At 41.7% G+C, this 23,082-nt stretch overlaps 2 protein-coding genes and 1 long non-coding RNA gene across 3 annotated transcripts; 1 reads left to right on the plus strand and 2 right to left on the minus strand.

The window, feature by feature from the left end:
- Window positions 1-179: 179 nt before the first annotated feature.
- Window positions 180-5,324, minus strand: Zyx (lipoma-preferred partner zyxin). The gene is made up of 9 exons (XM_002059660.4): window positions 4,923-5,324; window positions 4,404-4,854; window positions 3,399-3,667; window positions 3,278-3,331; window positions 2,335-2,617; window positions 1,972-2,262; window positions 1,845-1,902; window positions 1,368-1,488; window positions 180-450 (listed from the first exon to the last, which is right to left on the minus strand). Exons 1-9 carry the CDS (start codon window positions 5,127-5,129, stop codon window positions 319-321), a joined length of 1,866 nt encoding a protein of 621 aa, XP_002059696.2. The 5' UTR covers window positions 5,130-5,324; the 3' UTR covers window positions 180-318.
- LOC116650485 (uncharacterized) lies at window positions 3,592-4,328 on the plus strand. Its single transcript, XR_004303453.2, has 3 exons — window positions 3,592-3,729; window positions 3,795-3,914; window positions 3,972-4,328. It is a non-coding gene; the product is annotated as an uncharacterized lncRNA (long non-coding RNA).
- Window positions 5,325-7,603: 2,279 nt separating the features above from the next.
- Window positions 7,604-21,199, minus strand: apolpp (retinoid- and fatty-acid binding glycoprotein apolipophorin). Its single transcript, XM_002059661.4, has 8 exons — window positions 21,057-21,199; window positions 20,752-20,851; window positions 18,921-18,950; window positions 11,696-18,855; window positions 11,416-11,630; window positions 8,806-10,924; window positions 8,115-8,235; window positions 7,604-8,049 (listed from the first exon to the last, which is right to left on the minus strand). Exons 2-8 carry the CDS (start codon window positions 20,816-20,818, stop codon window positions 7,727-7,729), a joined length of 10,035 nt encoding a protein of 3,344 aa, XP_002059697.1. The 5' UTR covers window positions 20,819-20,851; window positions 21,057-21,199; the 3' UTR covers window positions 7,604-7,726.
- Window positions 21,200-23,082: the final 1,883 nt, after the last annotated feature.

Consider the following 23,082-nt stretch of genomic DNA (forward strand, 5'->3'; position numbering starts at 1 on the left):
ATATTTACCTCCATTATCTGTATTACATTTTTCCTTCTCATACAACACATTTTTAAAGATTCACCAAATAATTCATTGGAAACGCTTCGCACTCTACGGAAAGAAACTATATTAATTATTTATCGAACCTTTTTTGTTAAATTTATTATTTAGTTTATTTATTTTTATTAAAACCGTGTTTTGTTTTTTTATGATATTGGTTTATTTCATAAATTATGGAATGCAACTTTCGATCAGCACAACTAACATAAATAAGTTTTTAGTCTGAATGCAAGTACTTAGCTCAATAAATATATTAAATTAATTATTCTGTCGAATTTAGAGTTCCGACGTCATGCGATTTGTTAAAACCTGAACGCGTCGAGCATTACAGCTTTTACATAGCACATGATCATCCAAGGGATAACAGCCCCGACCATCAGCCTCAGAGGACAATAGGAGGGAACAGTCCTGGTAAAACGAAATAGAGAAAATATAAGCGCAGATCTTATTTACACAGTCAATATTATTATAAATAATAGTAGTAAATAATATATAAGACAAAAATAATCGAGCAGTTGAAGGTGATTCAGGGAATATTTTAAGAATCGGAGTTGGTTTTAATAAAAATAAAAAAAAAAACGCTGTTACGGATTATTACTATATTAAAGTTTTAAAAATAAAGCAAGAGGGTCTAGTCGGAAGTTTCCGTTATACGTTAAACCCTCTTCTAATAACACCAAATGCAACTCGCGGCACGACCTCGTTTGCATTAACAGTAATATATATAATTAAAAAAAGTCTTCTTATAAGAGCTCGAACAGCCGAAAACTATTCTCCCAATACGAATTCGAATTCGTAACAGCCGTAACCTGTCATCCCAATACAAATTGGAACTCGTAACAGCCAACCATACATCAAATTTAGGAAACTAAATGCTAAGCGGATAGACACGGACATGGCTAGATAGCCTTAGCTATTGATGCTGCTCAAGAACATATACATATATGTATATCGGGCATTGAGTTGGCCTACCTCATCTATATAGTCTAGGTTATGCTTTGCAGGCGAATCACAATAATTGGAAAAGCAAAGGTAGACGAAAGAATGATCCGCCGAAATAAAAGAAACATCCAAAATACGAATACATCTTGTCTAAGGACCTAATGTGAATTTAAAGTTTAGATGGGAACCATCTATATTCGTAGGACGAATTTCCTCACATAGTGCTGTTGTATAAGTTAATAATACACTTTCTATAAAAAACAACAAAAAAATTGGAACTAGGTACAGGTACATATATCAGCTTGATTATATGATATGAGATTTCTGTGTTTGATTGTATTTGAACTTTAAGTAAAATAATTTTAGTTTCGTTTTAAGCTTACCTCGCATTTATAGCATTCCAGGTGAAAACTACGATCTAGAGCGACAACGCGCACAGTTTCCTCTTGGCCCGCTTCCGGCATAATTGGTTCTTGGCAGACACAGCACCGAGGCGCAAATTTCCTAAAATCAAATACGTTTTATTACATTTTACATTGATACTTTTGAACAATATGGCTTAACCAAAGACAATAAAAACACTAAGGTGAGTAACGCAATACAACAAAATGTTTCTATACAGATTGATTTTTTCGAAAATTGACAATTGACAAAAACGAAATAAGTTTCAATGCTAAAAATAGAATTCACTCTCAGCTTTAGCATCGGCTCATCAACAAGCCGCAACTTTCGCAATCGTTCGTCTGGCTTTTGGAGAGCGTACAGCCAGTCGCAAAGTGAGAAAAGCCAAATGAAAAGCCAGGCTAGATAAATTGCTCTCACTCTTCTTAATGTTTATATTGTCTTTGTCTCTAACGCACTTATGAAAATCGGCAATGCAGTAATTTTGATTGGTGGCATCAACTGTGAACGGAATGGCTGAAAATCGAAGAACAAAATAATTAAACATTAATAAAATACTTAAAATTAGAAATAAACATTTCCCACCATCCAAACTATTTCCGCACACAACACAAGTGAAGCATTGGGGATGATAGGGCTTGCCGGTTGCCCTCAGAATGCGCTCCAAAATAGGTTTCAAGCAAACCGAACATTTTTCCAGCGTCTGCAGGTAATCGTGTTCGCAAAACGGTTGCCCTTCCAGAGCATAAAATGGTTTGCCCTGCAAATTGATTTGGCATTCGGTGCAAGTGAAACACGAAATGTGATAAATCTGATCCATGGCCGTGCAGCCGCTGCTCTCGCCCAGGACGCGTTCGCCGCATTTGAAGCAACGTCCTGTCGAACACACAAAAAAGCAAATGGTATTACTCTTAATTAATATTAGTCTTAATTAAATAATTTACTAACCGTAGCTCTCTACCTCACTTGTAGTTTCAATCGAGGGCAAATGATATTGCTTCATGTTCTCGTCCATACTACTTAGATTATGTTCAGCTCTCGCCTCGCCATTGGAGTACAGATAAGTGTTTGATTCACTCGCTATCAACATGCTATTGCTTCCGCCGAAACCGATGGGCGTGTTGCTTTGATTTACGTATGTGGCATAAGTATTGCAATTGGCACGTGACGACATGTCGCTGGGTGGGCGTGGGTTAATGGGCTCATATATCGAATCATATGTAGAAGAGCTCTACAAAAAAATAAACAATGAAACAAATTTTTAATCCATTAAACAACATATATACTAATTTTTTAAAGCTTTCAAGCCCGTTAACTAATTAAAGTGCAATTGAAAAATGTTTGAATATAGTTTGCTGCGTCCTCGATTTTCCACTCGAACAATTCCTTTGCCATTGAAAAATAATTATATAGACCTTTCCAAAAATCATTTCAAGTAGTTCACGGAACAGTTTCGAGTCTCCTTAGCCAAAACTAAGAGTCAAACGAATATCCTGCTGATTCGTGTAGTTGATTTTCGCACCAGCATCCTCGCTCGTCCGCCGAAAACATCCTTAAAATATTTGCTTTTGACAGGATGTGCAAAATAGCTATTGAGCCGCATCGATTCTCCTTACATTACTCGAGTGAGCATCTCGTTTCGTGGATAATCTTTGCTAGATTCACTCAAGCTAACAATTAAAGCACCAAGAGGCATTTATTTTGGATCGCCGCAAGTAATGCTATTATTATGGCTGTTTCCTGATTGTCTTCCTTTTAACGAAATTGGAGCCTATTTTTGACTAATTTTCGCTCGTGTTTTCTGGCTGTTGTTACTTATCAAGGATATACAAGGTATATGGCGTATGGTACCCTATAAGGATAGAGTATGGGTACGCTTCCGCGTAGCTACCTGGGATAATGCACCATAGCCAAAATAGTCCGCACATGTTTTGTTTTGATAGCCCTAAAATATACAAAAAACACTTTGCTTAATTATTATATTCTCTAAATTTTAAGCGATGATAGTTTACCTTGAGATTTGCGTTCTGTGTAGCATAATGATTGGTATAATTTGCGCGAGAAATTGTTGGAGCGGCCTTTTTAATTGGATTTTCTTGGAAATTCGCCGCTTTGCTGAAGACATCGCTTGCTCGTCGGAGCTCGCTATAGGAAGAGCTTACCGGACTTGGGGGTGGTGGTAGGTCTTCTTCTGGCTCCTTGTCTAACATTGAGTTTGTCCAAACGGAGAGCATTTTGGCCAAAGACGCATTCGGCGAAGCAATATCAACCATACTTGAATCTGCAAGAATAATTTGCTTAATAATTTGTTTATTTTTAATCAGTATCAATAGCTAAGTCCATGTAACTGTCGGCAATATCTATTAATCTCGTATAAAATGGCTTCAAAATCATTTTCACACTTTCAGCAAAATTCACCCCTCTTAGATCGAGAATTCGGCCCAAAGGTTGAATGAGCGAAGACTAATCTGAGTTGTGTTTCTCAAATTTTTATAAAATAGCCTGATGGGAAATGAAGGTCACAAATTGTATATGCTATACCTATTTTAAACTCTATACAAAAACTTAATTTATACATATTTCAGCGATCTTTGTTATATCGCCAGAAACTATGAAAATCGTATGAAAATTTGGTTATATCAATATCAAATATCTTTAAAAAAAAACTTAAGAAGTTGAACTCGAATGCATTTATTTATTGGCAAACGGATAACGTGAACTTAAACTCTTATTTTACTTAAGCCTGGATGTAAAATTAAACGCGAGGCGAATAATTGGGAAATTTATAGAGAAAATTTGAAGCGAAAAACACGGGAAATACTTGTTGCAAATAAACGAGAACATGATTAGGAAAATTTTACCAGATGAAAGATGGATGTTTAATGGGTTCTGGAAAAAGGTTAAATTACAGATAAATTTAAATAAGTGCATAAAACTTGATGTAATTTGTAGATTGAAACTTGATAACCATCCGTTCTACTTGAGGGTAATTTTTAAAAATTAATGTACTAACTCACCTTTTTGTGGACATTTTTCTAGTTGCGTAGATACATGCATGATTGCCGGTTTTTTCTCGTTGGTTGGACTCTCGCGAGCTGCTGACAAATTGCTATAAATTGCAGCAATTGGGCTTCCGAAATGATGGCCACTCAATGATGTGGAAGAAAGTTTCGGAATGCTTCGAATGGGATCTGTGACCTGTGTCTGCGATCCCAACAGTCCCTTTCTTTCCATTTGCTGTTTGTGATACGCCAAAGCTTCCAGTTGCTGCTCCAATACGGCCGGGTTATCCAAAGTTGTTTGGCTGTTGCCAGGTTTATCGCCGCCGCGTCCTGAATATATGGGTGGCTGCCTGCGCAAAAGGTTGCCGTCGCCTTCGGTTCCTTTGGTGTTGGACAATTCTAAGCTGAGCAAAGGCTGGGAAAAAAGAGGTTCTCGGGCATCCATAACTTGTTTGCTGAGGGGTACCTAAAAAAAATATGTTCAATTAGAATAAACAACATAAATGAGTTGGGCTTGGCCGTGTATGTCTTTACCTGAGGCATTTCATTTGTTTTCTTGAACGGCTTTGGTGGAATGGATGGTGCCGTCTTCGATTTGCTGAGAGTGGCATTCTGTGCAAACCCAGCTTTCTGTTGTAAGTTGTCAACTAAAGCTGCTACTTTTCCGGTCCTTACATGTCCATCGTCACACCTCCTGTTCAATATTGTTAGCTGCTTTAATTGCTCTTCCATGGAATTCATTGTGTCGTTTCCTCGCCCTGCCAATTGCAAACTGACGGATATTTTGCTATTTTATGAAGACACACTAATTTGTTAAACGACTCTCCATCGCACAGTCAATAGTTCATCTTCAGTGATTGCGGAAAATTAAAATTGATTCATAAATACACAATATAATTAGGGATGTGTGAACGTCGATAGCAATTATCATTGCATTATTTTCGGATAATGCATGTAAGGATTATCGCTATGATTTTTGTCCGACTGTCGATGACAAGTCACAAATAATATCACTAACCATACAATCACTAATCAAAGAACATATGTTGTTTGGTTAGTGATACCACTAACCATAGAATGTATAGACATACCAAATGGCAGTTTTAATCGAAACAAGAGAAATCGAAACGAGCCGACTCCAATGGTACCTGCAACCATTTTAGTGTGCCCAGCACTGCTGAGACTGCTGAGAGTGGCAGCCAAACGCCGGCCTCAAAAGCCGAACGTTCAGTATAAAGCCGCATCTCGCTCAGCGAAGGACGTCGCGGCTGATGATGCGTTTTTTTAATATATGTATGTATGCTATTTTTAATCCTTACAGCCCAAAAACATATGAGTGTATGCATGTGCCTGGCTCATTGCTTTGCGCACTTGGGTCCATCTCTTTCTCCCTGCATAGCTTCCAACAAAACCCCGAGATCTACAAACAGTCATACGTTTGTGTTGTGTGGATGTGCGCACAAGTAGATCGCGGCGTTTGTCGCGAGTCAGAGGTTATTTCTTCAATTGTGTGCCTGTGGTAGCAATAGACACTCACATTTAAATGCTCTATCATGTATTTCTCCGTCCAGTCAGGCATGATGAGAATAATTTGATAAAATTTTATTTAATACACAATTAATTGACCTAAATAAAATATTTATATTTATTTTCCGTTTACTGTAGGGACCTATTTTGTTTAAAATACAAAAATATCTAAGTCGTATTTCTGCAAGGGTAATTCATCGTCGGCTTGTCGAAGAATTTAAGAAAAGACCAAAAACTGACGCACACTCTTTCAAGTAAGCCGCTCGTTTGCACTTTGATATGGAACAAATGCAAGTAATCTTTTATTGGCATTATTATAATCTTAGGTTAAAGGGTTTTATGACAGGCAATTAACGATCAGAATGTATAGCATGCGTCTGGATCCATACCATTTTCATTGTTCTTTTATTACATTTGTGCCTTTTGCGGCTGCAAGCCCACGGCAGGCATGCCAAAAAAACAAAGACCGTGCCAGTCGCCCAAATTTACGCACCCATTGATCAAAATATCAAACCCTTGATCAGCTCATTCACAAATGCCAAAAACTTCAAATTTTGTCAAATTTGCATCGGGCAGGCAGGCAGGCAACCAACACGCACACAAACGCATTAATGCTTCCATCCATATAGAAAAGTGTGTTAGTGTGCGTGGTTGCCCGACCCAAAAAGTTATGCACACATGCCAGCGATCAGGTACCCTTACCCCTACAACCAGCATGGAAAATAGCAATTTTGCACATGAACAGGCCAAACCCTTTAATAATTTCACACAACTGCTTACTTGAAAGAGTGTGCGTCAATTTTTGGTCTTTTCTTAAATTCTTCGACAAGCCGACGATGAATTACCCTTGCAGAAATACGACTTAGATATTTTTGTATTTTAAACAAAATAGGTCCCTACAGTAAACGGAAAATAAATATAAATATTTTATTTAGGTCAATTAATTGTGTATTAAATAAAATTTTATCAAATTATTCTCATCATGCCTGACTGGACGGAGAAATACATGATAGAGCATTTAAATGTGAGTGTCTATTGCTACCACAGGCACACAATTGAAGAAATAACCTCTGACTCGCGACAAACGCCGCGATCTACTTGTGCGCACATCCACACAACACAAACGTATGACTGTTTGTAGATCTCGGGGTTTTGTTGGAAGCTATGCAGGGAGAAAGAGATGGACCCAAGTGCGCAAAGCAATGAGCCAGGCACATGCATACACTCATATGTTTTTGGGCTGTAAGGATTAAAAATAGCATACATACATATATTAAAAAAACGCATCATCAGCCGCGACGTCCTTCGCTGAGCGAGATGCGGCTTTATACTGAACGTTCGGCTTTTGAGGCCGGCGTTTGGCTGCCACTCTCAGCAGTCTCAGCAGTGCTGGGCACACTAAAATGGTTGCAGGTACCATTGGAGTCGGCTCGTTTCGATTTTTCTTGTTTCGATTAAAAGTGCCATTTGGTATGTCTATACATTGTATGGTTCGTGCCATAAGTAATTGATAAGGCGGCAACTTTAAATTGTAATTTAAAATGTTACTAATTGCAAAGTTTATGTACCATGAGCTCATTAAATATGCGTCAAAATGTATATGCTTTTGCCTCGCAATAAGGTAAACATATTCATGAATAACTTCTGTATTTATTCTAAGGTTATAAAAGGCAGTATACAAAAATGCATTTCGTTTAACACAAACTTGTTTTAATGACTTATTTGAGAAGTTCTTGTTTTTCTTTTATAATCTAAACATATGGTCAAAATTGCAGTTAAGAAATAATATTGAATAATTTCCATATATAGCTTTATGCGGCTTTAGGCTTTTTATTCGGCACAAAGCTAGACGACTTTATGATACACTTATGCTGACCGTGCAATCCATGCACGGGCAAACAGCGACAGTCGCTGACCGTTTCGGTTTTAAATAGGGTGTCTGCAATGGAGGATGTGACCTGGTTGAGCACCTTCTTTTGGTCTGCAGCTTTGAGCTTATCGAAGTTTTGTGTATCGAATGCCCAGCCGCCGTTGTTGAGCACAAAATCAATGCCCATGTCGTTTTCGAATTGCAATTTGGTGCGTTTCTTGTTATCCTTGCCATCTAAGGTGGCCACCAATCGTGCATTAAAACCTAGATTGTGGACGAGTATGTTAATGTATGTATTTTCAACTTCTAATCTCATTAACTAATCTTACCAACTAGCTTTTCCGATGGAACACCCTCCAGTGCGAGCCCCTTTATAGGCGCTATTAAGTGAAGAAGAGCCCCATCGAATTTGGTCACGGTTCCTGTTATTTGGGCTCGAACGAACTTCAACTGCAAGAATACGAATTAATTCATAATTGTTATGTGTTGGAAAGGAAAAAAGATTAGCCTAATGTTTATATTAGAGCTGCCAAAGCAACGGCTAATAGAATCCCTAAAATAAACGTCACGTATCGGAAAATGTAGACGATTTTTTAAAACTGATATGGTGATCGTGAGAGCAAACATAAATCAGTTGACATGGCAACCCCTTTTGCGCCTTTTGAACAGTCACACAGTCTGGGCACACTGAACATTTACTGTGGAAGTTTCCAAGTCAGTTTCAGGAATAAAAATACATATAAGCAACGCTTTTGCTTCTCGAAGATACCTGGACCAAATCGCCATTAACTAGTTTCGCAATGTACAGAGTTTTATCACAATCGGAGTATAAATATCAAATAGCTGCCATAGTAAAGATAAGCAAATAGCCAGCTAGCTAAATTAAAATTTGTTGCTTTAACCAAACTTGGTATTTACGAATTCTTGTATGCGATTTAACTAAAATTGTTTGTTTAACTATCGATAGTTTGGCAGGCTTAAGAGTATATATAAGTATAAACGCACATCAAAAGAGCTTACCCAGTTGTTGTACTGAAGGGAATTGCTGCGAACGCCAACAATGCTTTTGGCTGCGCCGGCACGGAAAGGATAATCTAGAGCCAACTGGAATGCCTTTTCATCTGATTGCGGAACAATGGTCTTAACAAAACGCTCGAGCGTATTGTAGATGTCCAGTAGTCGCTTTTCCGTGATAATTTGCTCGACACAATTTTCGCAGAAGTTCTTTGGCCCATTCAGTTGAACATTGGCCACGTTTCCTTTGTAGTTGATTTTACCGTTGTCACTCGTCAACAGGGCCGGATAACGCTTGTTCTCGTCAAATGCAATAACACCCACTTGAACATCGGAGAATCCACGCGTCTTGAGTGATTCGCGTATTTCGGTTATTGCGGGCGCAACCAAATTGGCCAAAACACTGGGCGTTACATTAATATCGACTACAAAGACAACGTCTGCCTTGTTGGTTGGCGTCTTCACGGTGAACTCCTCGCCGAAGTCACGCTGGCCTGGCGCACCGGAACACTTGAGACAGCGCGTTGGCAAGAATACCCACTTGTGTTGTGACTTTAGCGCCGAGCCATATGCCAAGCCAAAGGTGCAGGCAACCGATTCCTTATCCTTTTCGGGTACATTCAGCACGGCAATATCACACGCAAGGCGATAGGGCCTGGAGTCCAATGCCAAGTAATGAAGGGCCAGCGGTGATTCGATGCCAAAGATCTCGGTGCATACCTCATTGCGCGTCGGGCTCTCCAGCTGGGCTTTATCGAATCCCACGGGATTGCATTTACCCACACCATATTCGTTGCCCAAGGCCGCGGAGTCGCTGGCTAGCGTTCCATCGATCAGCAGATAGTCGTCGTAGGGCTCGGCATTACCATTTCCGAGGAGGCCGCGAGTTTTGCTTGTGTAAAATCCGTTGACATTGACATGGCAAACCTTGAGGTCTGTCGTGCAAACGATCTGCACGCCGTACTCCGAGTGCAGGTAGACCGTGTAGAAGCGTCGCCAGCCATGGATGCCAGGCAAATGTTGCGGATACTCGGCGGGCTTGCCGTTCACCTTAAGTGCAGTCGTATCGCTGACCTCCATATAGTTGCCGTCGCGATCAATCAGTGTTATGCCCTTCAGTTTGCCATTGTTGAGCTGCGCGATGACTGTGAAGTTTTTGTCGACGCTGTCCTGGGCCAGAATATATTTGCAATTGCCGGGATAGACGTACATCTGCCCATCGAAACTGAACACATGCTGGCCATCCACAATGTGGCCGTGCAGCTCGAAGTCGTGGAAGAAGAGCCAAGATTGGAACCAATTCTTCCTGAATATGACCTCCCAGTTCTCGTTCAACAAAAAGTTGATCGCACTCGATCGGAACGATAGCGCCACCGGCAACCTGGCCAAGGCATCCAACGAGCTGGGCCAGAAGCTTAGCCAATCCTGCGAATCGGCGAATGGAACATGGCCAACGGGCGTATTGCTCTTGACGGCCGCCCAAACTGAACGTACAGCCTTCCACAACAGTTTCGAGAGCTCGTCCAGTGACTTCTCCTCATTGACGGGCAACTGTTTAAGCTTGTTCTCGAGATATTCGTGCAGCTTTTGCAACAGCTCGGTAACCTCAGGTGTTTGCGGTAAAATATTTAATTGCTCGAATACATTGTTGATCAGCTCCAAGGTACGCTCAACAAGCTTAAGCTGTTTGACTTTGGTTGTCAGCGTGTTGCGTAGGCTTTCAAATGTTGGCAGATTGGCGACGTATTCCTTTACTTCGTTGATAATTTCTTCAGCCGCATTCACGACGACCTTTATCAATTCCTGGGCCGCTTCTTGCAAGGGTTTCAGCGCCTCGTTTATCGCCTTTCCGTAGTTCTTCAATGCGGGGCCGTATTTCTCCAGCCAAGCAATCAGTTCGTTGAATGCCTTTGCCCAGATATTGAGAAGCTCGACACGCAGCTGTCCAAGCACCTTTGTAGTGGCTACGACCAACTGTTCCCACGCCTTTAGCACTGAGTTCTCCCACAGATCCTTCAACTTTTCACCGAGCTCAACAAATGCCTTGTGCAGTTTCTCATATTTTTCGGATGTCGTCTTTATAACTTCGTCGATTACTTTGGTTATTTTCTCAATGAGGGTTCGTCTAAAAAAGAAATAACACTTTTATTCTTCATACTATTCGAAGTATAAGATCAGACTCTTCTAATCAGGGTAAAGGATATCATTTTATCAGGGACTCGCCTAGGCTCTCTTTTTAACTTCTCGATAAAAACTCATTCGAAATTCGAATTATATTAGGCACGAGCTATTGACAAGATATGTATATACAATATATATACATAATATAAAATCAGACCCTCATACTAATCAGGGTATAAGATATCATTTAACCAGGGACTAGACTAGGCTCTCTTTTTGAGAGCTATTGACAAGATATATACAATATATATACATAATATAAAATCAGACCCTTATACTAATCAGGGTATAAGATATCATTTAACCAGGGACTAGACTAGGCTCTCTTTTTGACACCTGGACAAAACTCATTTTAAATTCGAATCATCTTTCGATTATCTTCGATCATCAATTATCAACTAAATTTATTAAATACAGTTCATCTCGTATACGTACGCAGCATCGATAATTGGTTTTAAAGTTGGATCGCTTTCGAGTTCTTTGATTATTGCTTTCGCTTGATCTTCGTAGGCGTTCTTCAGTTTTGTAAAATCTGGGCTACTTTCAGAGGCCAATTTAAGAATCTCCTTAAGATCCTGATTAGAGAAACGCTTTTTCAAATTTTCGGTTACCGAGTCCGTTTCTTTCTTTAGTTCCGTCTCAACAGTGCTCTGTAATAAATCAAATAGATGCTAAATAGAGGTTCATAGATAGGTTCATTTAATAAGGTGCCTACCAGGAACGCTGAGACGTCGGCTTCATTTGTTTTGTAGTTGGTTTGCAGGAAGTTGGCGGCATCGAGAGCTATGCGTCCATTGTATATGGGTTTGCCGGCGCCTATCACATCAAACTTAAACTCTTTGCCCAGCTTGACCTCGGCACTGGCATCAATAAGGTTTTGTCGCTTAACTGTGACCTTGGCCCACGTTGGCTGAATCTCGCTATAGACTTCCAAGGGTTTCTGTTCGAAAAATTGCAGTTTCGAGTTGATTTTCGCAGTACGCTTTTGCAGATTAAAGTCGCCGGTCACATAAAGTACTTGATCATTTAGCGCGTTCACTGAAATCTCGACACGATTCTTGTTGCCAAACAGATAGGCGCCAGCCTTCTGGTCATCTGTGCTGCCCTGCAGCTCAGTACTGACACTGAAGTCCGTTGTCTCCGTGTTCACAGCCGCATGCGTGTTCAGTTCGTATTGAATGCGTAAGCCGGAGGAACGGATTTGCTGGTTCGATGTAATATTGAAACCGTTTGCCGCTTGAATATTGCGAATTTGACTCTTTGCAATCAGCTTGTGCTCGGAACTGCGGAATATATCGAATACCAACTCGCTGTTGACAATGCGCTGATCACGGTTGCCGTCCAGGCTGCCCGTAATGCTCAGAGGTCGTATCGTTGGATGTTCAACCTTCAGTTGACCCTTGGCATTGAGGGCGACCTGTTCCACGCCCGATAATTCCAGCACGGCCGATACGCGTGCCACATCATTCGGACGCTGCAGCTTGTCGATATAGAAGGCCGCGGACTGTTCGTAATGTCCAAAGAACTGCCCATCCTTGGGCACTTGCTGAACGGTTTCGAACACAATTTGCCGCTTTGGCAGCGAAAGTTGAACGTTTGAACCGGCGGGCAGCAAATTGGCCGTGAGCTGATACTTGAGATTGTTGCTCGATATGATATGACCGTCCAGATTGTATTGGTACTTGAAGCCCTGACGTGTGTGCTTGGACTTCAATTCCAACTCGTAGGGGTAGCCGAGCTCGCGTAGGTCGACCAAGAGGAGCACATTATGCTGGACGGCGTCATCGTTTGTGCTCACTGTGGACTGCAGCTGGATGTTGACACATTGCTTCTTCTCCTCACAGATGGACAGCTTGTTGTTGAATTCCTTGTTGGTTACTTTAATCGTTGCGACGCCGTTCTTGGGTCCAACATTGCCATTGATTGTGTACGCAAAGCCGACTTCCTTGTCGGTGTTCAGGTCAAACGTTTGACGGACAAGTTTGAAATTGCCGTTATGCGTTTTACCCTGGTACTGCACCTGTCCTTGGCCCTCAATTATCGCCTTGTTCTGCTCCTTCTTCAAACTGTATGTGGCTGTGCCCGCAATTATCGTACTTTGTGCACTCTTGAGGTTGACCTTAATGGTCTTGCCCTGGCCCTTAACATCCAGAGCATAGTTGTCTAGCTTCAATTTCTTGGAATTCCAGTTGCCAACAATGTAGAAATCATCAATACTAGTATACGAGGCCTCAGCGCTCAATTTGATATCCAAGTCCAACACATTATCTAGGTCGACCGTGAGTTTAGCCTTACGCTCGCCCAGGACCTCCACAATGGCAACCACAACTATGGGCTGATGCGTGGGCAGCGTGACGCGCAGATCCAGTCCTTTCTTATGCGTTGACCTATACAATTTGGTATCCAGGCCGTAGGACTTGTCCGCCTGCTTCAACTGAGCGCTTAGCGAGCTGCTACCCTCGACAGCCTTGTGCTGGCGTACAGATATCTCGATATTCTTGGCAGACTCGTAGCTGGTGTCCAGTGTGTAATGGATGGCAGCTGTGTCGGCTCCGCCGTAATTAATATTCGCATTTGTTTTAATATATTTCTCGGCATATTGTGCCTGGAAAGCGTACTTTTGTGAGCCGTTAGCATTTCCTTCCGTCAAACTGCCTGACTTCTCGTTCTGATAACTGCCATTGAATTTGATGGGAGCTTCTAAATTATTGTTCTGTGCATCAAAGTTGTAAGTGCCCTGTTTCGCTGTACCCTTAAATGCGGTATTGATCTTGGTGAATTGCCCATTTCCCGATTTGGCATTCAGTGCAAATTCCACATCAAAGGCACCTTGGCTATCCGTTTGCTTCAACCATTTGCCCTGGCTGCTAGCCTCCCAGTTTTTGAACTCAGACTTGGGCGCTTGCAGCTTGACTTGCAGCTCATAGCTGGCAGGCACAGTTGCCTCACCCGCATCGTATTTACCATTCGCGTTGACTGTTAACCTATCACTCAATTTGACGGATATCTGAACCGCTTCCTGCTTGCTAGACTCATCGCTCGTGAAGGATAACTCAAAGGGCTGACTCCACAGGGGACTCTGTGCGGAAACGACAAGTTCGACTGCATTGTTTTTGCCTTTCAGCAGATATTGTCCACGATAGTTGAGCTCGGTCTTTTGTCCATTGTCGGGTGTATAGATTATTTGACCGTTAACCGAAAGTTCCCTCGTTTTGACATTCCAACGATCCAGTTTGCCCTTAAAAGCTAGCGAACGCTTCTTGCCCGACTCCTGATAGTTAATGAGCACATCCATATTGCCCTGAGTTAGATGGGTTTTAGGATTTGCCGTGACATGGCGATTGATGCTGCCATCGAGAATGTGTCCCTCCGGACAGGTGAACGTGAACGTGCCCTGGACATCGCCATTTGTCCGCCATTCGCCTTTTAGAGCTCCGCTTGCATCGAATGCGTACTTTTTGTCATTAGTCTCGAATACATTTTTGGTGCTAAACTTCAGTTTATCGAGGGTGTTTTCCGTTTTCAGATGCACTTTCTTATTGCCATCCAGTGTTAGACTCGCGTCCAGATCATATTTTGGCGCTTGTACATGGAATTTGGCGTCAAGTTCTAGTTTATGCTTTGGCTCAGTCTTTTGGGTCTCAACGGTGGCCGTTAGCTCACCTTTGCCATTCTTGGCTATCTTAAAATCACCTTTGGCCGTTAGCAAATTCTTGACAATTACATTCACCTTGGCTGCGGCGATCTTATCCTGCGGATGTTGCGACTCGCTGGTCAGCTTAAATAATTCAGCATTGTCGCGACTGAAGCGCAGCTCGCTGTTGGTCTTCTCCGGCGTGCCAAGCACCTTGAGTATCCATTGTATGGGCTTCTCCTTGGCCGTTAGCTGTGCACTGCCCTGCAGATCGATGTGCACATCCTGTGCCGAGTAGCGCTGTCCCAGCTCACCCTTGGCCGTCAACGAGCTGCCCCAGCTGGTTGTTAGGACATTGTCTATGATGAATATATTACCACTGACATCGCACTTGGAGACGAGGTCAATAGAATGCTTGTTCAGTTTCGCATTTGCCTTCAGTTCGTAGTCGTGCACGGAACGCTGATTGGATTGATATTTAACATTGAACGTAGCGGAATTTTGGTCGCGTTTAGCCTCAACATCGAATTGGAATTTGTTCACATCGAACGTGGACTTGACTGTCACCGAGCTAACCGGCTTGTTTTTGTGCTCAACACTCAGATCCTGCGAAAATTTACCCGAACGCAGTGTATTGGAATTCTCGGTATTCACGTACTCCAGCTCTGTGTTACTTTTGATGGACCAGGCCACAGCCTTGCCGGTCAGCTGCAGGGCATACACCTTTTCGCCAAGCGTTAGCTGTGCCGAGCCACCGTAGACATTCTCCGGAGCACGTTCGTCATTGACAAACACACCGGCCGCATACTGGCCATTGTCCAGTTTAAAGTTGCTCTTCACCAGGAACGATTCCTGATTGGGCGCAATACGCAGCTCGGTGCTGAGCGAGGTCGGTCCGATATCGATCCAACCGTTGATCACAAAACGATCGTTGTTGCGGTTCGAGATTTGGAAATTCTGGAAATTGTAGCGCGCCTGTTTCTCCCCCGTTTTTTGTAACACGATTTTGCCGTCGACCTGGTAGCCGTTGATGTTATTCGAGACACCGTTTTTATCCTGGATCTCAATAATCGGACTGTACTCATTACCATTTTTGGCAAAACCAATTTTGCTCTTCTTAATTGTTTTATCCTGTTCATATTGACCGTATAGGACCAACTCGTGAGCGTCATTGGTAATGCCAGCCTCGACGCCCAGATGATACTGGGGACTATCCAGTGTTAGGCGACCGTATGTTTTGGGTTTGGTACCGAGCTCAAGGGCCAGGCTGGTGTCATGGGAAACCTTGGAGCCTGGCGTACTATACTGAAGTTTCCACTGATTGCTACCCGATGGCAGGGTTAAGCGCGTACCCTTGAGGTTAAATTTACGCTCGGTTGTCAGGTAGACAGCAAATGTGAATGGACGGGAAAGATGAACCTCATCAACGAGTGAATTTCCCTTCCCGCCGCTAGCTCCAATATCGCTCAGACTTGTTGAACTGACCAAGCAGACGTTTAAGCCAATCACATCCAGCTGATTAAAGCATAGCTCGGTTGGTTTGGCACTCTTCTGTTTCTTGCCGGCCTTTAGGGGAATGGTTTTGATGGGCTTGTCCTGTTCCGCAACGAAAAACTCCGTGTTCAATTGTACATCAATAAGCTCCAGCTTTTCGCGTGGCAGCTCCACGTTGACATTGAAGCCATCGCCATCCTTGATCAAAGAAACAGACACATCGCTGCCAGTTGCTGAATGTGCGCTCGACACAACCCGAAGGCCCGTGGCAAGCACCTGGGTATTGAAGCCAACTTGTACATTCACATTAACATCAACGCTTGGGACAAATTTCATACGGTATTTGGCTCTTTGCCAATTCTGTTCCAAAATTGCGTTGACATCAATGTTAACCGCAAAATCAATTTTGTTAGCCGCAAAGCCCTGGGTTGCCAGCTCCAGTGGCACGCCCAAGCCGGTTGGATAGGTAAGCTCTGAGTCGAGGAAGAGATGATGGCTGGAGAACTGTTTCTCGAATGAGGTCAATTCCTTTTTAGCCTTGTCAAATGCTTCCGAGAAGTGCTTTATGATGTCGTCCAATGTGGTTGGAATATTGTCGCCCAGACTCAAAAATGCCAGCTCGGAACCAAACAGTTTCAACGACAAATCCAAGTTCAGGTCTTGATCGTTTTTACTGCCATAGGTTTTGTACTTTTTGGCCGTCTTGGCGGCATCGTCGACAATGGAGCGTCTGGCGCGGCCGCCAGCTCCATTTCCGGCACCGTTGCCCACCTCAATGAGTTTGACAATCTCATCAAAATCTTTGTTCAGCAAGCCCTTGGGTCCCAAATAATATTCCAGAAGATTCTCAAGGTTCTCTTGCCGTACGTTTGCCTCAAATACATTGAAATTATGGCCAAAGATTTCCGTTGTCAAATTAAGACGCGCCGAGCGTGGCAAAAATCCATGCTGCGAATAGATGAGCTTGTAATCAGAGCTGGCGCTCAAGCCCAATGCGTCCAGTTTATAGGAGAGCTCGTTGTTAAAGCTATATCTTCTATAGTCTTTCGGGAACTGCTTGGTCACGCGAATGTTGCCCAAGTAATATCTTTGCTGCTCACGTGTCGCGTCCGTTGAATCGCGTATGGCTCTCAGATTGGATTCAATAAAGCCACCAACCTGATAAACCTTCTCCGAGCTAACAATTTCGGAAATCTGGTTGGCTAAATCGGCAGTTGGACAGCTAATGGCTGCCAGGTAGGCTTCAATGCGCAACTCAGAATCTTCATTGTGATCCTTGAGCAGGTCGACTGCCTTAGACACTAAGGCTCCATTGCAGCCGATGGTTGAGACTGCCTGCAGACCAGCGACACGTATGCGATTAGAGCGGCCGGGAGAGACACACTCGCTCAGTGCTTGTGGAACATTATTAGCCAAATATTTCGCATTGCCAATGCCCTTTAGAATGTACACAATACGTTCCTCTTCCTTCTTGGAATTGGGCTTACAGCTCTTGAGCCCATCGACAAACTTTTTAGAGATCGCCTCAATATCGCTCGATTGGCAGCCATTTTTGTTGCAATACTTCGCCACGAGGCTGCCTACAGCCAAATATATCTCCTTTGGTGCACTGGGCGACAGTTGGGCAGACGCTTGATTGAGTGTGTCCTTGTCCACCGACTCGACTAGATTGAGCGACAATATGGCAAGGATTTTCTCCTTTTCGTCGAATTTATTGAGCTGCTTTAGTATAGCTCTGGCCGATTCAGCTGTATTTGTGCGAAAGAGTGCGTCCAGGTAGACCTTGCGAGCCAACACCTTGTTGGGATGCGGAATGGCCGACAGTTCCAGCAAGGTTTCCGCATCAGATTGTCGCAAAAGGCGTATTAACTCAACGAATTTCTTGGCGCTATCCTTTTTGACATAATCATCGGTTAAGTCGACAAGTTCGGCGAGTGCCGACTTGAGAGCAGCAATATTTTTCGAAGCATAGGTTTCGGACTTTTGAAAAACAATGCTGGCTGGACTCGAACCAGTAGCCGGCGCACTCGCTGCTGTACCGGCAGGATTTTGTAGTTTCAGTGTGGTGACAACCTTGGCAGTGATATCCGTGACACCCTTTGTTGTTCCCGCGAATTTATACAGCTCCACTAACTGAACATTTTGGACAACACCACGTTCAATTTTCGATTCCTTGTTATAGTCGGACTGAAAGATTGCGGTCGACTTAACGCCAGCCTTCTCATTGACAATGCCGGACAACAAGCCGCTGGTGAGTTGCTCTCGATGAGCGCAGCTGTTCAAGTCGCGCACCTTGGTCACAGTCTCCACATTGCCAGACTTTGAGGTTGAGGTGTGCGTTGGACACTGGCCAAATACATCCACCTCATTCGTCACATCGGTTCCGGTTTCCGACTGCAAAAGCGATATAATGCCACGCTTAATGTTAAGCGAGTACTCGGTATCGCTGGCATCGGTGCAAATTTGTGGGTCCACCTGGCCATTGGCCACTGTGAAGTGGACCGGCTTCTGGATGTTGGTCAGTAACTTTTTCTCAATCGATTCTTTGGTGTTGATAACCTTAACGGCGCCGACCTGCAGTGTGTAGCCGCAGTTGCCATTGGCAAAGATCTTGGCCGAGCCAGTTACCTTCAGGCTGGTGTCATCCGCTTCGTTGACAACGCCCGAACTCAATCCAACTGTTAAGATGCTGTCAAATGCGTACTCATAAAAGTTACCAGGCTCATATTTCAGTGGACCATTGTCAGCTGTTAAGTTAAAAATTAACATTGTTATTGCCCGAAAAAAGACTGCTTCCGATAAATTTACTTACGTCGAGAACATCCTTTATTGCAACTACCATCTGCAATTAATAAATAAAAAATATTAATTTACAGCCTGCGCCCAGCGAGAAATAATCAAATTTCAAAGAATTTCTATTAGAATATACCCCCAACCAAGTGCCGAGCTGCCTTCATCTTCCTTTGGCCCAACATGGGAAATACCTTCAAGATTAGCTTCGAATTCCCAGGAATTTTAGATACTACATTTCCACGTCCGTGGAATCATCTATTTATTTAAATTTTTTCTTATTAGCGCATTGAATAAAGAATCAAATGTTGGAATCAACGGCCTCCGCTCGTGTGTGGAGAATCTTGAAACCGAAAGCAAAACTTTCCTTTGACCCACACTTTTCATCCAAGAGCAGTAAACTTAGCGAAAAATGTATCAAATAAATTCATTCAACAGATATTTGAAAATTAGTTTCAAACTGGTAGTTTATTTTTTCCGCCCAATTTCCACTGTTGCGAGGTTAATTTTACAATTCGTTAAAGCACATATTCATTAGGTTCTTATGTAGAGATTTGAAAATAGGTTTGAAGCAAAGCGAATAAAACATAAAACTAAGCGCAAAAAAATTATTTTTCTTATAGGTAGTTGACGGAATGTATTTTTCGAAAAGTCTAAAAAAAATACACACCTCATGAATGAATTTGAACAAAGATCTTTGAAAATGATTCCCTTCGGATGGTAAACAAAGTTGTTTCACACAAACGTTTTTCGTTTTTTTTTTTTCACGTATGCGGAATTTCCCAGATGAACATGGATCGATAGATAGACTGTGAAAAGTGTAGAATTGTTTTGATACCCTTGCCGAGGGTAATATAATTTTGTCTCGAAAATAGGCCCTTTTCAAGTTTTCACTAGAACTTTCTTAATTCGACTTTAGGCGAAATGGTGATAATATGTGCTCTGAATAAATTTGCACATTTAAATCAAATAACATTTTGCATGTGCATGTTCATATATACATAAATGTTTTTTTCTTATATATATCTTGCCGGAAAAAATGTGATTCCTGCAGGCGGATAACGGTCACTTCAATTAATTTCAATAAAAGCGATTATTTCAATACAATATCTGTATACTCTACAATAATTGATACAATAATACAATTGTGTTTCTGGGTTATGCTTATGCTTAATTTATCCACATCACATAGCACATCGTATAAGTAGCTCGCATAGGGACAATTGCTCGAAAATTAACTGATTGCATAAGTACTCCATTGTGTGGATAAGTACATCTACATAACGCACATCTAGTGTATCCATTCAAAATGTGTTAAATGTGCCTGCCCATTTAAATGTACGCGTCGATATCGGAAGATACTCGTACAATGTACTCTGACCGAAATTAAAGTTTTCTTTTGATATTTATTTATTTAAAAAATAAAATGTAGCATTTTTCTTGTACACTATCTCCGATTGTCACTTACCTCATATTTACAAATTTATAGTTTTCGAGCCTTTACATATTTTTTTTAAATAAATGTAGCATATATATTCTTCAATAGTATCTTGTCATTTTTTAGATGTTACCTATCTTTCCTCTCAGAATTAAATACAACGCACTATTAAAGTTTAAGTCTTGCCATTTATAATTTTCTTCATAGTTTTCTAAAAACTCATTTAAAAGTCAAGTTTTGCCCCTTGGCAAACGAACTTTTGTATCCCACTTTTCAGTTCTAGAAATTCCATATAGACCGAACTGTCAACAGCGTAGTTTTGTCAAGAATGGCTGTTTGAATGACAGATACACGGTATTCCACAGTCGGGCATACATAATTAGAGCACCCGAAATATGTTTGCGTGTGTACATACCAGAGTTAACTGTAGTCGCCAATAGCAGAAGAATCAGGATACCACAAGTGTTAACAGGAATAGCCATCCTTTTAACTGTACCGGCCCCCTTTGGGTAAGCCTACAGAAAATGAATGGATCATTGCACATTGCATTAGTAATATATTCGTATATATATGTATGTGTTTTTTTTTTTGATTAAATGTGTAATATTTTGGTATAATATCATCCGTATATACATTATGTTGCACTTATGTACTTATTTTTTTCTTTTTTTTTTGTTTTATTATTGCATTGTTGATCACGAAATAGAAAGGATTCTGTACCTTATATACACAGAAATTTATACTGCAATTCCCTTTGCTGAACTAAGTTCAGAGAAACACGCACACAACTCGACAACCAACCGAATCGATATGGACCCGACGACAACTGACTTCGAATTAAGCCGCATTTTCCGCTAGAACACAATTTAAATACATCGCCTTGCCTCTGCGTAGAAATACGTATCTGTTTATAGTATAATATCTATGTACATAGAACTGTAGAAGTGTTCGTGCTTGTGCTTGCTTGTGTTTGTATGCATGTATTAGTTGTTAAACGATATTCTTGATGAGCGTGTCCCCACTTGGGTGTCATTCTTGCCTGTGCTCTCACGGTCAGGTTGCTCTCATGCATTGAAATATCAATTTGAAGCATTGAAGGGTGCGCTGCCTTCTGAGCATTTTCCATTATCAGAAGAGGATTTAACGCATTCGACCCCTGCTCAGCCAGTTTATCTCCACGGTATGTGTGTGTGTGTGTGTGTGTGTGTGTGTAAGTAAATATATACATATGTGTGAGTGTGTGTGTGGGCATGGCAAGTAAGAGTGGCCGACTGGGAGATACCATGTAGCCTATTATAAATTTCTACACATGCATACATAAACACACATACACACACACACACATATATACCAAGGCCTTCGCGTCGCAAGCTGACCTTCCTCGCCAATTGCAGTGACTTTCTTATATCCTAAACGGTAAAAAGGTTTTGTGCAAATTTTTATAGCGCAAACTGCGCATCAAGCGGGTTTGTGAGTGTGTGTGTGTGTGTGTATATATGTATGTGAATGTGTATTTTGTATACATATACAAGGGATGCTAGAATTAAGTAAAGCTGGCTGGGCGCTGTGCTCAGGGTATATCCTAGTCGAGCACCCCCGGACTGGAACAATTTTACTTGTTTCCCCCCTGCCCGACGCTTTTGAAAATGAATTTTCTGACTTATTTTTGTGTGTATTGACTGCAATGAATGATAGCATTATCCAAAGCTAAAATCGAAAATAATTTCATTTTATGTCCAGTTGAGGGAGGTAGTCGAAAATTTCCTACGAACATCTATGCTTGCATGTTCGTGTGTGTGTGTACACACACATACATATGTGTCTATGTATTTGTGTATGAATTGCAGCTTACGCCTGATAAGAAACTTTAATCGTTAATTAAAAGTTGCTTGAAAGCAAAACGCGGCTCGATAAGCGCACAAATTCTCGCTGCTCATACCTGACAGAAAAAATTACAGTTCGTAAGATTATCGCTTAAATATTATTGGTATAAGTCTGTGCATAGCGAATTTCTTGTATCTATCTCTATATATAAAGCGGTTTATCATGACTGACAGACTGACTGAGTGACTGACTAACCGACTCACTGATTGTTGATCAGCTTTAAGCTTTAATTTTAACTCTAGTATGGAGGACAAGGAGGCTCACGGCAAGACGAGCTTTCGGAAATTTCATCCGTAAATATTTAACAAGTAAGAGGTTCTAGGCGGGAGCTCCCGACTAGGGGATACCCTGAATCCTCTTCTTCCAACATCAAATGCATATATATATATTCCATTTTAGAAGCTATATGTCAAGTTTGGTGACTCTAGCTCTTATTATTTACCAAAATTGCCCAAAAAAACAGAATATCGATATCGATTTTTATCGATTGCTTGGAAACGGAGTAAGTTATCGATTATCGGATACAAACTCGATCTGCGCACGCACTAGGAGCACCTACATCTAAAATTTCAGTGAACCCATTAAAAATGGGTATAAGGGTATATTGTATTTGTGCGAAATCCAAATGTATGTAACAGGCAGAAGGAAGCATCTCCGACCCCATAAATTATATATATTCCTGAACAGCATCAATAGCCGAGTCGATCTAGCCATGTCCGTCTGTCTGTGCGTCTGGCCGTCCGTCCGTCCGTATGTATGAACGCAAGGATCTCAGAACCTATAAGAGCTAGAGACTAGTTCCGGCGCAGATCGAGTTTATTTCCGATAATCGATCACTTATTCCGTTTCCAAGCAATCGATA

The sequence above is a fragment of the Drosophila virilis genome, chromosome 6 (genome assembly GCF_030788295.1).
Source record: "Drosophila virilis strain 15010-1051.87 chromosome 6, Dvir_AGI_RSII-ME, whole genome shotgun sequence".
NCBI classification, from domain to species: domain Eukaryota; kingdom Metazoa; phylum Arthropoda; class Insecta; order Diptera; family Drosophilidae; genus Drosophila; species Drosophila virilis.